The sequence below is a fragment of the Monoraphidium neglectum genome (genome assembly GCF_000611645.1).
Source record: "Monoraphidium neglectum strain SAG 48.87 unplaced genomic scaffold scaffold00212, whole genome shotgun sequence".
NCBI classification, from domain to species: Eukaryota; Viridiplantae; Chlorophyta; class Chlorophyceae; order Sphaeropleales; family Selenastraceae; genus Monoraphidium; species Monoraphidium neglectum.
In genome coordinates, this window is record NW_014013416.1 from 21,800 (window position 1) to 36,595 (window position 14,796).

Below are 14,796 nucleotides of genomic sequence, written 5' to 3' on the forward strand. Positions count from 1 at the left end.
CCGCCACTGGTGGCACCACCGTCGTGGGCGGCGCCAACCCCACGGTCATTTCTGACAAGCCTGTCGCAGACCATGCGGCGGCCATCAACTCGGCAATGGCGCAGCAGTCCCAGGCGATGACCCAGTTCGGCCAGGACATGGGCGCCGCCGCGGCCCAGATGGCGCAGGGTGCCAATATGATGGCCGGCACCGGGTTTGCCCCTCCGGCTGGCTTCCCGGTCGCGTGGCCCGCCACCTTCGACCCGGCCAGTGGAACCTTCGTGGTGCCCAACGCCCAGGCCGCCGCGCCCGCCACGACCCCTGCCGCAGCCCCAGCCACGCCCACCACTGCCGCGGCGGCACCCGCCACCCCGGCCGCAGCCGCAGCCACGCCCGCGCCTGCTGCGGCAGCACCCGCCGCCGCCCCGGCCGCACCTGCGGTTGCGCCCACCACTGCTGCGGCGGCACCCGCCGCCGCCCCGGCCGCAGCCGCCGTTGCGCCCAGCGGCGCGGCGCAGGCGGCCGCCCCCGCATCCGAGCCGGCCACAGCAGCCCAGCCTCCCGCCACGCCCATCGCCGATGGGGCTACCCCCGCGGCGCCCGCTGGCCCCACGCCGCCTGCTGCCGCGGCAGCCATCTCCACCACACCGGCCGCAGCTGAGCAGGCGGAACCGACGCCCGCGGCCGCTGCCAACCCCAGCGCCACCCTCGTCGACGCTGCGCCTGCGACCAAGAAAACCCCAGCCGCGACCCAGACAGTGGTGGCGGGCCCCAATGCCTCGACCGCACCCGGCCTGACGGCGGCCGTGGCGCCCACGGTGCCGGTGAAGGCGCCCGCCGAGCTGCGCCCTCGGCCGGTCGCGTCTGCGGCCGGCGGCCGCAGCGGCGCCGCGCTGGTGCACGGGGCTGCGCTCGTGGTGGCTCTGTGCTTCCTGATGTTCTCTGCTTAGCTTGCCCGCACTGCAAATAACGTACAGACGAACACTCCTGAACACGCAATGCTGCATCAAGTGCATTTAAGAACGTGCCATTCAACATGTGACCCGACGGTTGTGCCGGCGGCGTCGGCTGCAGCTCACTGTACCTGGCAGGACGTTTGGTTTGAGTACGAGCCCATTTTGTAAGTTTGTGCTGCATGCGTTGCGGCGTGCACGCTTCAGCTGAGCAAGCTGATCAGAGTGCTGATTATTTTGGCCAGGTGTAAGCTCGAAAAGCTTCAGCTGCAACGCATAGAGATGGTGCTCTGCAGACAGAACGTTGTCCTGGGCCTGTTGTTGGTGTCCCCCAAACATGGCGGTACAAGGTGCTGTGGGCTTGTGGCATGTCGTGCGCACTGAAGCAGTCGAGAAATCTGGATGGCGTCTCGGTCCAGCTGAGGCCAGTGCCCGCAGTGCCTTAGCAGGTTGGCTGCAGCTGCTTAATCACGTCATCATGGGCGAATCCAAGCACGAACATCTGCGAGCGGCCCAGCGAGCACCCACATGTATCAATAGGAGAAGGTTCACGGTGCACTGCAAGCCCAATTGGGATCCTTGCGCCCGCAAAGCTGGGCGCCGGATCAGGTCACCTGGTCACCGGCCACAGCCTCTGGCCAGCATCTGGCGCCCAAAGAGTGCAGCGTGCTGGTGACGCCAAGCATAGAGCACTGCTTTTGCATCACACATCTTTTTGGGCATCTCATGCTTTATTGAACCCCCCAACCGGTGTGCATCGTTGCACGCAGATCAATCTCTTCACCAGAGACGGCAAGAGCCCGGAATAGAAGCATAACGTGCCTTTAACCTTAATCTCTAATTATCTCCGTCTCCGTTTCTACAGCAGTCATGGCTCACAGATGGCAAGTCCTGCTGGGTGAGTGCGACAGCACAGAGATGCGTGAGGGAGCCGGAGGGCGCCCGGCAGCAACGCTTCACAGATGGGAAGACGACCCCCATTCCTGGCAACATTTCTCCACCATACGATCGTGCAGCTGTTGTTCCACTGCAAACATGCCATAGCACATGTCATTGTGCCCCTGCACACAATCTACGCGCAACACACGTGCACTCAGCTCGTGCGCACGCGTGCGCATTCAAGCACATGCACGCGACCACGCGCACAAGCACACCCGCCGCCCTAAACCCGCCACGCCACGCCCCCTCTCGCTCCTCGCAGCCCTTCTTGCCCCGCTGCTGCTGGGCCCCGGCGCTCTCGCCGCCGCGCGGCTGCCCGCCGCCCCCGCCGCAGCCGCGCCCCGCCGCCTGCGGCTGTCTGCTCCTCAGCCCGCAATCCCTGGTATGCCCGCACTGGGCAACATCCTCAGCGCCGCCGGCCTCGGCAACCTCGGGAGCACGCTGCAGCTCGGCGGCGCGCGCGGCGCGCCGTCCTTCAGCGCGAAGGGCGGCGCCGCGCCCTCGCTGCAGCTGGCCGCCGGCGGCCGCGGCGGCCCCCGGGTCACGGTGGCCGGCGGCAAGCTGCCCGTGGTGCAGGTGGCCAGCGGGCGCCCTGGCGGGGAGGTGACGGTGATCGGCGGCAACACCCCGCTGACAAATGTCGGGGGCCGCACTGCGGTGCAGAGAAACTCAAACAGCGTCAGCCGCGGCGGTGTGACGCTGGTCGGGGGCCCCACTGGCCCCGTGCTCAACCAGGGCGGGACCACGTTTGTGGACCGCCGCGGCAGGCGGCGACGCCTGGCGCGGGTGGGCGCCGACGCTTGACTCGAGTTGATGCCGCGTTTGGGTTCTTTGTATGTCTGGCGCGGCCGTCCTTTGGCATCGATAGCGGTTGTGAGCTGCGCGGCATGTGAAAAGTGCACGTCAGTTGCAAGTGTCGTGGCCGGCCCGCCCGCTGCAGTGGTTTGGCTGAAAGCGCACAGCGGTTGATAGCTTTGCAGAGGCAGCAACTGGGGCGGATATGCACACAGGCGTATTTTTACATGGCTGCCACGCGGCGTGCTGACACAACGCATGCAGTGTGCGTGTCACGGCACACAATCGTTACCCGGCTGACCGACGCTGTCCCCAGCTTGCCCACCTTTGCAAGTGGGTGCTTACTAATGCATCTGTGTCTACACGCGTTGCTGCGCCCTGCTGTGGATGGACTTTTTATTGCAGTGCACAGCTGCATATTGCCTCGTGACCACGTGATGCTTGTACAATAGGCCTATGCTGTGACACCTTTATCCAATGATGTGGCTCGTTTGCCCATCATTGTTTCGACCTGGACCAGCCAGAATGCAACAAGTTTGGGGGACAGGCCGCCGGCCCGCGGAGGCGCCATCATGACTGCTTGTCCGCGGATCAGAAGGGGAGGGTTGGACGTGGGTGAGGTGGTGGCCGTCACGCTTTCCTTTCACACATGACACACGCACGTATGCGCGCACGCACCCTCTCCACATGGTACGGCATTGCGTTTTAGATAAGGGATTGCCTGACGAGTTTAGAATGATGTGTTATCATGTGAACACACTCGGTGCCTGCAGGCCCCATCACTCCACCAATGCTCTGGGCAACTCCAGTTGTTGGTGATCACGGCATTTCACACTCAGAGTCACAACGCAACATATGTGTTCTTCTCCTCTGCTGTTGGCCATTACGTGAGCTGGGGATGCTCCTCAGTTTTCTCACAAGTCAAGAGCACGGCTTGCAGTTGAGCCGTCCGGTCTCATGATGCACAGCACCTGTATGTATGGTCAGCAGATACAACATCTTTCACATACAGCGGTGTAAACACCCACTGGCCACCAGTAAGCCTACCTCACAGAGCTTGCGCAAATCACACAGAATGTGGCAGGGAGTCTTTCGCACACGGTTTGGGGAGGGCGCCCGCCTGTGCAGGCCAGATCAAAAGCAGCCCGCTGCTGACGTCACGCTTAGCTGGTTGTATAGCCCTCCGTGGCCCTCAACTCTCTCGTGTCACTGCCAAAAACATGTATTACGCTGACAAGGTGTCTGAAGGCCCTGCAACACCCGGGACCATGCGTTCAACCCTGCGTTCCACGTGTGCCGCCTGGAAGTCACCAGGGTGACGCCAGCTGCCCCACAGCGGCGCGCCGCTAGTCGGCAGCCACGTCTGATCGCATAAATGTCGATGTTCTGCTTGTCGCTTACAATAACCTGCAATCGTGAACGCACGTTGGGCCGCCGCGAAAATAAAAGCAGCAAGGAGATTCGCTTAACTGTTTAGACCACCCGCCCGGCCAACGCTGCAAATCAGGTAGCGCCTAGGGCTTGATGATAATATAAGAAATACCAAAATGACTCGCGGCTACTGTTGGTCGGCGCTCCTAGGTGAGCAGTACGGGCAATGGGTGGGGTCGCTGCCCCACAGCTGAGCACGGGCCTGAACCAGACCGAGACCAACGCCGCAGCGCAAGTGACCCAAAGCAACTCCGCAGCCAGCAGGATTTCTGGTTTATCATGCACATCTCCGTGCACGCACATACTCGCATCCGCATCTGTTGCGGGCCTGCTAACTTACATCCTCTGCCCACCCTCAAAACGCAATCCCCGCGCAGCCCTGCCCCTGCTCCTCGCGCCCGGCGCGCTTGGCGCGTCCCTCAAGGCCGGCGGCCTGACCCAGGGCCCCGAATTGGCCCACCGCCGCGCGCTGCTGGGCGCAGACAGCGCGGCCGCCACCATCACCGCCTCGGGTGGCACCACCTACATCGGCGGCGCCAACCCCACCATGGTCTCCGCCACGCCCATCAAGGGCGGCGCCGCGGGCGCCGAGTCCGCCTACAACGACGCCATGGCAAAGCACGCGCAGAGCATGTCGTGGCACAACCAGGTCATGGGCGGCGGCGGCGGCGCGCCCGCCCCAGCGTGGCCCGCCGCCGCCGCCGGCGCCTGGCCATACACGGCCGCCTGGGCGAGCGCCCCTGCATGGCCCGTGGTGTCCGCTTGGCCGAAGAACGACTTCTGGTACAGTTGGGCGCCCTGGACGGCCCCGGCCGTGTGGGCGCCGGCCGGCAAGGGGGCCGCCATCCCCCCCAGCGTCGCCGCGTTCAGCGCGCCGCCCGCGGGCGCGCAGGGCATGACGTTTGGCCAGTCCATGGCGATGCACCAAGACCTCATGCGGGCGGCCGGCGAAAGCATGGCGTGGCAGTCGCGCGTCATGGGTTGATAGGAATGACAGCGCCAGGCTCGGCCCGGCTCGCGCGCGCAAGCAGCTCGGCTGAGAGTCCCAGGAGAATGCGCGGGCAGCAGTGACCGAACGAGCATGGCTGTCACTGATTGCGAGACGGTTTCGCAGGCTCTTGCTTAAGTGAGCTGCAATGTTTCCAGGTCGAATTTACCATTACCATCAAGACCTTGATTTCAAGACAGATTTATTTGAAACTAAGCCACGATTTTTCGCAAACCCCAGAAAAGGATTGACTTTCTTTACGCCAGCAAGGACAGTTGCCGGATGGATGCACCAACTCTATTGTTGTAAACAGGGATATCTGCTGACCTTGGGGTAATGCATGCGCCATCGCCTGTGTCGTTGCGTCCCATTGTTGCGGCCTGTGTGTGCCGCAGGCCCCATTCCATTTATTGTTGCGTTCCTGCGGGAGGGCGGGCAGCAGAGCCTCAAATTAAATGGGTGCAGCCAGGCGCCGAATGTACAGGAATTTGCGTGAACAGTAAGTCGCTGAATAAATAGTAACCCTCTGCCTCTTGCACACAATCGGTTTTCCATGCTGGGCTGGCTGGTGCAACCCCAATGCAGCGTACCAGCAAAGCCGAGCTCAGCACGGCTTTTACTGGCGGCACCTGCATCCACCACCCAGCTCAAGCGCGAGACAGCAGAACTTACTTAGTAAGCTTGTTTGCAATAGTACTGCAAACGGGGAAGAGAGGTGAAGTGCCAGGCATCCATAGGGTTTGTGCACGCAAGACAAGGTGATCGGCAAGTAAGAGCATCAAGCTTGTAATTGCATACAAATGCGTTGGCACAACTGGATGGATGGGCCAGTCGCTGGCTTGGCTCCTGCACCTGCAAACCACCCGGTGCCTTCTGAAAGACAGATTCGAACATGAAAATGGTTGAACTTTCTGGTGGCAAGAAGGTTGCCTGCTGCCTCGCCCAGCTGTCCAGCTGCAATCAAGAAGCGATGTTTAAGCTGCGTGCAACACTCTTGTTCAGGGTTGTTTTGCGCCTCGTGAGACTTTTACCAGTCAGACTTGCACCATGTGATGCAAATGTGCCATATAAAAGACAGTAGGGACAGTCGCACACCCACCTCCCGCAGCTTCCAACTGGCTCCTCATTGATGGGTGCCTCAGTATGTAGCTTGTTGGTTGTACTGGCTGCAATTTGCCTGCCTGCTTGGCATACTGTGAAATGGAGCAGTCAAGGCGTGGACCTAGGCCATGAACCTGAGCGCTGTTAATTAAAGTCATGAGCCCAGTAACGTGTTTTATAAATCCCACAGGCCTATTACTTTTAGTAAGGACCCCAATCGGCTGTGCGTCCTGTGCTCACAATCATTCAACTTGACCGGATTTGACCACCCTGCATAGACTCCTTTGTTGCGTATGATCGCACGGGCAGCTTGCATGTGCGTGAGGGTTGGCTCAAAAGCGAGGCATCCTATCATGCTGTTAAATCAGCGCGAGGGCACATAATTGCAGTCATCTGCACATGTTTCGCAACTGTTGCTGGGGCCTGCTGCACATGCATGCACGTGCACGTCACCTGTGCCGCATGATGTGGACGGATAGGCACCTGCTGGTGTGAAGTTTGACCTCCCGTTGCGGCATTGTGCAGCTTGCCTTGACTCGTTTTTAAATGTGGACCTTGCCGCAATTCTCTTGCTATTGGAACCCCCAAACTAACGTTTGCACCCGTTTTGAAGCACCCTGAATAGTGCACCTTGATTGTGCGTTTGATAAATCCCACTTCAGCTGCAACTGCCAATCCATTCCTGCAAATTCTTTGTAGGAAAGGATTGCAGCTTTTACACAACATCCTGAGGTATGGGTGCAGTGTAGGGCAACGAATGCAGCTTGGTGCAGAAGTGACACCAGCCAGCGTGCAGGGGTCATTGCTCCCAGCAAACAGTTAATAGTTTTGCTACTTTCTTGGCAGTCACAATATTTGTGGGGCAGTTCCTGCTATTGAGAGGAGCACTGGCGAGCGCAGCAGGCAGCGTGTGTGCCACGCACAACTGACCAATTGAGAAAACCCTGTGCATGCAAAAATTGACATAGCCCGCGCATCTGGGCAGCAGGGGCTGTCATGTGAGGATGAAAACAGAGCCTGACGGGCCCATCAACGGGCTGGTTCAACACTCGGCGCAAGGGGAGTTGCGGAGGAGCTGGCGGCGCCTGATGAGCCCGCTGCAACCGCCAGTATATTCTTGAGGCGCCTTTGCATGTTTTCGCCGCGGCGTGGAGGCAGAGTCGCCAAACTCGACAAACGGCGCATCATCATGAGGCCGCTGCGGAAGACCACGCCCGAATTTGGAAAGGTAACGGCTCACGCCACCAAGTCAGTGACGTGGCCAACCCGAGCGTGTGCGGCAAAAGCCAAATGTTTGGCTGCCGGTAGGTGGCCAGGAGAATCACAGGCGGCGGCCCGTGATCTTGCCGTAGCCGCCCTGATTGACGACGGGGTTGCCAAAGTTGTCAAACGCGGTGGTCGTGCCGCCCCTGAACTTGATGCCCTGGTTGCCAAAGTAAATCATGCCATTGTTGTTGGTGACAGGGGTCCTGTCAGCGGCAAAGCCGGCCGTGCGGCCGCCAACAGCCAGAATGTTGGCGTCAGCAGCGGCAGCGGCCTGCTCGCCCAGGCGGCGGAAGATGTTGCCACTGCCGCCCTCGTTGGCGACGGGGTTGCCGAAGTTGTCAAAGCTGGTGGTCAGGCCGCCGTTGAAGCCCACGCCGGCGCTGGTGAAGGTGGTCGTGCCGCCAAAGTTGGTGATGGGGGCGCGGTCGGAGGGGGCAAAGCCAGCCGTGCGGCCGCCGGTGGCGATGATGTTGGCATCAGCGGCGGCGGCGGCCTGCTCGCCCATGCGGCGGCGGTGCCACTGGTCGATGTACACGTTGCCGCCCTCGTTCTGGAAGGGGCCCAGCGCGCCACCGCTGAGGGTGATGCCGCCGCTGTGGCGGCTGTTGAGGTTGCCGTACACGCTTGATTGGCCGCCCACATTGATGGTGGGGACGCGGCCGCCGACCAGGGTCATGTCGCCCATCCGCAGGACGGGCGGCGCGTTGGCGGCCTGCTCGCCCAGGGCGCGGCGGTCAGAGGTGGTCAGGCCGCCGGCCTTGAGGGACACGCCGAGGGCCCCGGGGGCGAGGAGCAGGGCCAGGGCTGTTGATTGGGGGAAGGGTTGCAAAAGGCGTTAAAGGTGGTGAAGCACATAGTCAATTGAGGAGCCAAAGACACAGCTGCACCAGGAACTGAAGAGTTGTACAGTACGCAGGCTGACTGATGAACAGCACAACTGTATAGTATACACTGGGACTGGGCAAGCCTGGCCGCTGCATTTGGGCACGCACGCCGCGGTCTGAGATTTGCCCGGGCCCTGGCAACTGCTACTCACAGACCACGCTGTCAGCACCCAGATGCAAAGCCACGCCATGCTCACCCGACACAAGCATCCAGCTACGAAGAGCCATGGCGTGCGTGGGCTTGATCTGATTATGGTATTGCCCCGATGGTTTGGCGAGGTGGACGGTGCGATTGCTCAGAGAGCGAGTTGCGTTGTTCCCGTTGTGATGAAGCAGGAGTTAGGATGCTAAAGTATATGAGTATGTGGGAAATAGAAATGCGGTGGCACCTTCTTAAAGACCTCGTCTGCCCAGCAGCGCCCTTCACCCCCGCTGGGAAGCACCCGGCCGCGTTGCAGCTGGGGCGTGACCGGGTGACGCGACCGGACCGCGGTGACCCTGTGCAGGGGCGTTGCTTGCACAACAGATAGTTCAACATCATACCAAGCTTTTCGAAGCACAACGCGCTGATCAGGGAGCCTGGCCATGTCCCTGGAGGCGCAGCACCGCTGATCGTGCATGGGTGGCCGGATGGATGCAACCCACCCGTTCGCCGCAGCTGCTGGGCAGCCGGCCCACCTCACAAGGCAGCGCATCCGGCCCAGCCTAGGACCCCCTGCCAGGCGCTGCACCTCAGCATTTTTCATGCTGCTAGCTTGTGCCGTGTGCTGGCATGCGTTCACAATGTGTGGTGGTGGTAGATGACACTCGGGCCGCGGGTCTGCTCGGTCAGACCGTCGCATGCCATGAGCACTTGAGGGTGAAATCGGTGTTGAATAGGTCAGGGGTCGCATTCCGCTTTTCTTCGTGCTGCTTGTGAGGGCTTTGAAAAGCGTCCACTGCCCAGGCTAGCAACATTGGCTGCCCCTGTGCTCCAGGGCGCAACGCGAGCCGCAGCCACGCACTGAATCCAATCCACCCATCCATGAGATCAACTATGGCATCTTCCGCCTGCTGTGAAATTTGGATCTCCAGCGATCCAGGGAATTCACTTGCATGGCTGGTGAGTGGGGATTATGCCTACTTGAGAGGATTGGCATCACAGCAGACAGCCGGGCACCAAGAATTCTGGTTTGTGGATTCCAGCACGCATTGTCACGAGCGACCCGAGGTGCGTGAAAGACAGGATCCAACTTGCTGAACAGCACGCAGCTGTTGCTCGCAGTCGACAGCGGCGGCAGTTGCTGGCTGTGTACTGCTGTGATGGCGCGCCGCTGCCCGGCAGCTGCCGTGGCTGCTGACGGCCAAAAGCGTGGCGACGCTTACGGCGCGCCGTGAGTGGTTTTCACAGGAAGTGTGCGCGCCTTACCCCGCCACAACGAATTGCCGTTCGTGGGCACTTGGCACTGTGAGAGAGTGCCGTCCTGCGCCTTGTGTGAGTTGCAACATGCTTGCCGCCTACAACTTTGCTTGCCAGCAAATCCCTGCCGCTACGCCCAGCGCACACAGTCAGCGCTTGGGTTTGTTCGGTCCACAGCGTGCGCTCTCGCTCCCTTGCAGGGGGGGGGCGCCGGCAGTCGGCTGCCTTGCCGCTGCCCAGCATCCACACAGAGCGGCACCGCCGGCATGGTGCCCTCACGTCACCCAAATATGTTATTGATATTGCAGTACAGCTGACTGAATGGGGCTACCTGGCGTGCACGCAGCTGAGCAAACAAGGCTGTTGCAGTTGGTAACCACTCCCTGCCCAGCCGACGCGCCTGCGCGGGCATCGCCGTTCGCCGCAATCCCTCCCAAACGGTGTTTGCGGCAGAGTATGTTTGCCCAACACATCAGCAATGCGCGCAATGATGCAAAGTCCTTTGGTGAACTACAGATTGCCCCGCATTGTGATGAGTTTTCAAACGTGGCCATGGCAGTTGTACGCATGCCGCACAGCTGGCACGCTGCACCAGCAGCTTTTCATGGTGGACTGCCGTCGCCAATGCAGCTCACCAACCAAAAGCAGTGCAAAGGGCTGTGGCAGGAAGTAAAACCAGAATCAACTACATCACAGTCACAGGATTACTTCACCTTGAATCAGGGCAAAGAATCAACAAAAGCCAAATGACAGAAGCCCAGGGCACACAGCAAATGAAGAAGTCGGCACTCCCACTCATCAGCTGGGATAGCTCTGATATGCGTACATTCTGCACAGAGTCGCGCAAACATCCATTGTGGCAACAACTCCACTGCAGCTGTCTAAGGCAGACAACAGATTGTTGTATGTTCTGTACGGCAACTTGCATCTTACAGCAAGGCTCACATTTTGGTTTCTAGTGTGTCATTTGGGTGCTTCATAACAATAGCAATTGTTTCCAGCGTTTTTCAACGCTGATTACATTCACGGGTGGTGGGCCGGTGCAGGGGAGCCCTTGGGCACAGCCTGCACAGTGGGTGAGCCAGCGGGCTTGGCACCAGCTGGCTGCTGCTGCTGCTGCTGCGCCTGCTGCCACTGCTGCATCTGCGGCGTTGCGTCCATCATCTGCTTCGCCCACTGCTGCTGCTCGCTGCTGCCGCCTGTGGCCTGCTGCGCCCACTGCTGCGCCTGCGCAAAAGAGGCCATGGCCTGGTTCATGGCCGCCCCAGCGTTGGCGGGAGGGCTCGCGGAGACCATGGTGGGGTTCGCGCCACCGATGAAAGTGCTGCCACCCTGAGCGTTGATGGTGGCGGCAGCGGCCTGCTCGCCCAGGCGGCGGAAGATCTGGCCACGGCCGCCCTCGTTGGCGACGGGGTTGCCAAAGTTGTCAAAGCTGGTGGTCAGGCCGCCGTTGAAGCCCACGCCGGCGTTGGTGAAGGTGGTCATTCCGCCAAAGTTGGTGATGGGCGCACGATCAGAGGGGGCAAAGCCAGCCGTGCGGCCGCCGATAGCCATGATGTTGGCAGCGGCAGAGGCGGCGGCCTGCTCGCCCAGGCGGCGGAAGATGTTGCCACTGCCGCCCTCGTTGGTCACGGGGTTGCCAAAGTTGTCAAAGCTGGTGGTCAGGCCGCCGTTGAAGCCCACGCCGGCGCTGGTGAAGGTGGTCATGCCGCCAAAGTTGGTGATGGGGGCACGATCAGAGGGGGCAAAGCCAGCCGTGCGGCCGCCGATGGCCATGATGTTGGCATCAGCGGCGGCGGCGGCCTGCTCGCCCATGCGGCGGCGGTGCCACTGGTCGATGTACACGTTGCCGCCCTCGTTCTGGAAGGGGCCCAGAGCGCCGCCGGCGAGGGTGATGCCACCGTTGTGGCGGCTGTTGAGGTTGCCGTACACGCTTGATTGGCCGCCCACATTGATGGTGGGGACGCGGCCGCCGACCAGGGTCATGTCGTCAAACCGCAGGACGGGCGGGGCGTTGGCGCCCTGCTCGCCCAGGGCGCGGCGGTCAGAGGTAGTCAGGCCGCCGGCCTTGAGGGATGCACCCAGGACCGCGGGGGCAAGGAGCAGGATCAAGACTGCGACGCGAGGGTAAGCAGGGAGAAGGGCGGGGGGTTAGTAAGAACATTGGAGGTATAAGGTGTCGCGTTGCGCTGCGTTGTTGGTGGTTGGCTGCCGCGGACACCGGGGCCGGCGGTGGGCACACTCACCGCCTGCGAGCGCCCGGTGGCCTCGAGCCATTCTTGAAGGATCGATCGAAGGAAATATAAATCACCGAACTGAAGGACCGCTTGAGTTCTAGCAAGTGCTGGTATCGAACGCTTGGGCGCAGTGTCAAATCATCTGCGTGTGTGGAGGCTGCCAGTGTTGCTCGAGTTGTGTTGATGAATTTGATACCGAATAACTCAATCGAAGGTGATAAAGGGACGTCTGAATCGACCCAGCCCCAGCTTCTGCGCCGCTGCACACAGCGCACTGGCTGCTTCGCAGGTGCCGCCACCGAGTTACGCAAGCGGGACGGCGCAGCCACACACTGTACTCACAAGGCAACTTGTATTGCAATTATGCGTGCCTTGTATTGCAATTATGCGTAATCATACTTGGCGCAAATGCTCACCACATGATTAGGCGTAGACCAGGTAGAGCGGGCTGGAGCAGATGCTGCGTGTGCTACAACCTCCTCTGACATCATTCACCAACACAAGAGTGCAGGCGGCATGCAATCTGTGTCTGGATTCAGAGTATGGGTGATCGAAATGTGAGTATGGGTGTTGGACATGTGTGTGAGCATGCAGTGTGTGCGTAGAAATACATGCATGCGTGAACGTTTGTGCGTGCGTGCGTGCTTGTGTGCGCTCGTGTGTGCGCTCGTGTGTGTGTGTGTGTGCGTGCGTGCGTGTGTGCGTGTGTGTGTGTCTGCGTGCGTGCGTGCGTGCGTACGTGTGTGCGCATGCGCGTGTGTGGGTGTGTGCGTGCGTGCGTGTGTGTGTGTGTGTGTGTGTGTGTGTGTGTGTGTGTGCGTGCGTGCGTGCGCGTGTTTACGCACGTGTGTGTTTACGCACGTGTGCGCGTGTGTGGTGCATGTGCGCGAGAGAGAGAGCTCGGTGCCCAATTGTTGTTTTGCCCTCACAATGGTTTGGAGAGGGCGGCATCGCCAGGGGCAAGATGGCAGTGGCAAAGGTTGAAGTGCCGCGCCGCATTCTCACCGTCGGACGGCCGCAGCCGCGGTGACCAGCAGTTAGAGGCCTGGGCTGGTGTCTTGGACCGTCAGGCAGGCCGCGGGCGGCTGCAGCACGGCGACACAAAGAAGAGGCGAAGACATGCCGGCACCTCTCTGGGCGGGCGTCGATGGGTGCTGCTGCACTGCCCTCTTGACCCTACAGACACTGCTGGAGCTCGCTGCGCGCGTTGTGTCAAGTGACGGAGGCGGAAGTGCGCGCGTGTAGCGCTGCTGTTGTTGCATGCATACGAGCCAGCCGCTGCAAGCGCGAACGCGCAGTGGTGTGGGACGACACGGCTGGGTGTAGATGCCGGTCATTTGCTGCCGAAAGAACAGCGCCTGACAGGGGAGGCCCCTCTTGGGCACTTGTGGCCCACTGGCGGCTCTGACAGACTCTGTCCCGGGGATCACCGTCAACCTCGCCGGCGGGTGGTCAAGCAAGCTGGCTGGTCATGGCAGCAAGCGTCCTCGGCATAAGCATTTTCCACGAAACGAGAGCATCAGTTGCTGCCCTCGTCAGTGCTCCTGAGTACCTGCAGCATTGAGTGCTGGTGGACCCCGGGCAAGCTGCTGTGATCAGCCCAAGCTCTCCAGGGGCGAACACCCTCATGCAAAGTTTTGTGAACTCGAGTCCCGCAGGACGCAAAAAAAATTGCCTGTGTTACCAGAGTCCTTACAAAGCCTGATGAGCCAACCTTTCGCTATTTCCTGCAGCCAAAGCTTGAAGGAGAGAAGCAGCTCGACAGTCAATGAGTCAAAGCTTGCGCGCATTCCGAGGTCACCCTCCAGGAACAACACGTACATCAAACAATTCAGCGCCCTACGCCTTTGAAAGTTCCCAGCGGCACTGATGAACATACAAGCATGATGACCTGACGCGCGCGATCTGAAGGACATCTGCACGGCCAGGCCATGGGAAGAACGGTAGACAGGGATGTTATTGGCAACTTCACGGGCACCATAAGGTGCGGGTTGAAGTCGTCAAGGAGTGTGCGCGCGTTTCCCGCGACCAGGCCCTGTCCCTGCTCGTGGGCCGTTGTGCATGTTCACAAGACTGTAGTGCTACTGACAACTCCCAGTATCATACACGAATGTACCCTGTTGCTGATCTCACACCCGGCTGTGGTCCTGTTTTGCAGGTGCTCGGAAGATCCGCGCGAGCAGGATGCGTGGTGTCAGAGGATCATGTCCGACGCGGAGAAGGCGGGGACGTTGTTCTTGGGTGTGGCGACGATGCCGTACGTGCTGCCGCACGCCGTGCAGGTTCCCCCTGCAGCCATAGCTATCTGCTTCCCTGACCGCCCGGGCAGCCAGTTCACAGCTACGGTAAGCCAGCTCCAGTGATGCCTTGCAAATCGAATTCCTCTTGCACCCGCTGGTTAGTGTCCAAGCAAGCCCGCAGCGCACTCTCTGAGGCACCCCGTGCATTGACCAGACACCATTCCCTCGTCTCCCACCCCCTTCCCCAGGGCCGCGGCTGCACCTGCCTCATTCTCCAAGCCCACCCCTCCCGCGGCTTCCCGCCAGCTGTCGAGCAGCTGCTCGCCAGCCCCGCGGTCCTTAAGGCGTACGCGCCCCCCTCGGCCGAGCCCCAGGCGCTGCGCCTGGCCGCGGGCGGCCGCATCCTCACCGGCTTGTGCGACGTGTCGACAGTCAATTTGGCGCCGCTGCGGCGGCGCAAGGAGATGGGGGATATACAAGGTGCGAACCGCCGCCGCGGTCCCTCCGCCCGTTACCTGCGGCGGGGCGCCCATCAACACACGCCAGCACGGTTGCCGTGCCCGAGCTGCCCCGGACCCCCGCAC

General features: G+C 61.0%; 5 protein-coding genes across 5 annotated transcripts; 3 read left to right on the top strand and 2 right to left on the bottom strand.

The window, feature by feature from the left end:
- Positions 1-95: 95 nt before the first annotated feature.
- Positions 96-929, top strand: MNEG_1984 (hypothetical protein; the record flags this gene model as incomplete). Its single annotated transcript, XM_014049541.1, has 1 exon — positions 96-929. The coding sequence occupies one exon, from the start codon at positions 96-98 to the stop codon at positions 927-929; it is 834 nt and encodes a 277-aa protein (XP_013904995.1).
- An 873-nt stretch (positions 930-1,802) lies between these two features.
- MNEG_1985 (hypothetical protein) lies at positions 1,803-2,675 on the top strand (the record flags this gene model as incomplete). The annotated part of the gene is made up of 2 exons (XM_014049542.1): positions 1,803-1,830; positions 2,134-2,675. 2 exons carry the CDS (start codon positions 1,803-1,805, stop codon positions 2,673-2,675), a joined length of 570 nt encoding a protein of 189 aa, XP_013904996.1.
- Positions 2,676-4,213: 1,538 nt separating this feature from the next.
- MNEG_1986 (hypothetical protein) lies at positions 4,214-5,082 on the top strand (the record flags this gene model as incomplete). The annotated part of the gene is made up of 2 exons (XM_014049543.1): positions 4,214-4,247; positions 4,475-5,082. The coding sequence occupies 2 exons, from the start codon at positions 4,214-4,216 to the stop codon at positions 5,080-5,082; spliced, it is 642 nt and encodes a 213-aa protein (XP_013904997.1).
- A 2,425-nt stretch (positions 5,083-7,507) lies between these two features.
- On the bottom strand, positions 7,508-8,564 carry MNEG_1987 (hypothetical protein; the record flags this gene model as incomplete). Its single annotated transcript, XM_014049544.1, has 2 exons — positions 7,508-8,256; positions 8,534-8,564. 2 exons carry the CDS (start codon positions 8,562-8,564, stop codon positions 7,508-7,510), a joined length of 780 nt encoding a protein of 259 aa, XP_013904998.1.
- A 2,194-nt stretch (positions 8,565-10,758) lies between these two features.
- On the bottom strand, positions 10,759-12,012 carry MNEG_1988 (hypothetical protein; the record flags this gene model as incomplete). The annotated part of the gene is made up of 2 exons (XM_014049545.1): positions 10,759-11,849; positions 11,982-12,012. The coding sequence occupies 2 exons, from the start codon at positions 12,010-12,012 to the stop codon at positions 10,759-10,761; spliced, it is 1,122 nt and encodes a 373-aa protein (XP_013904999.1).
- Between the last annotated feature and the right edge of the window lie 2,784 nt (positions 12,013-14,796).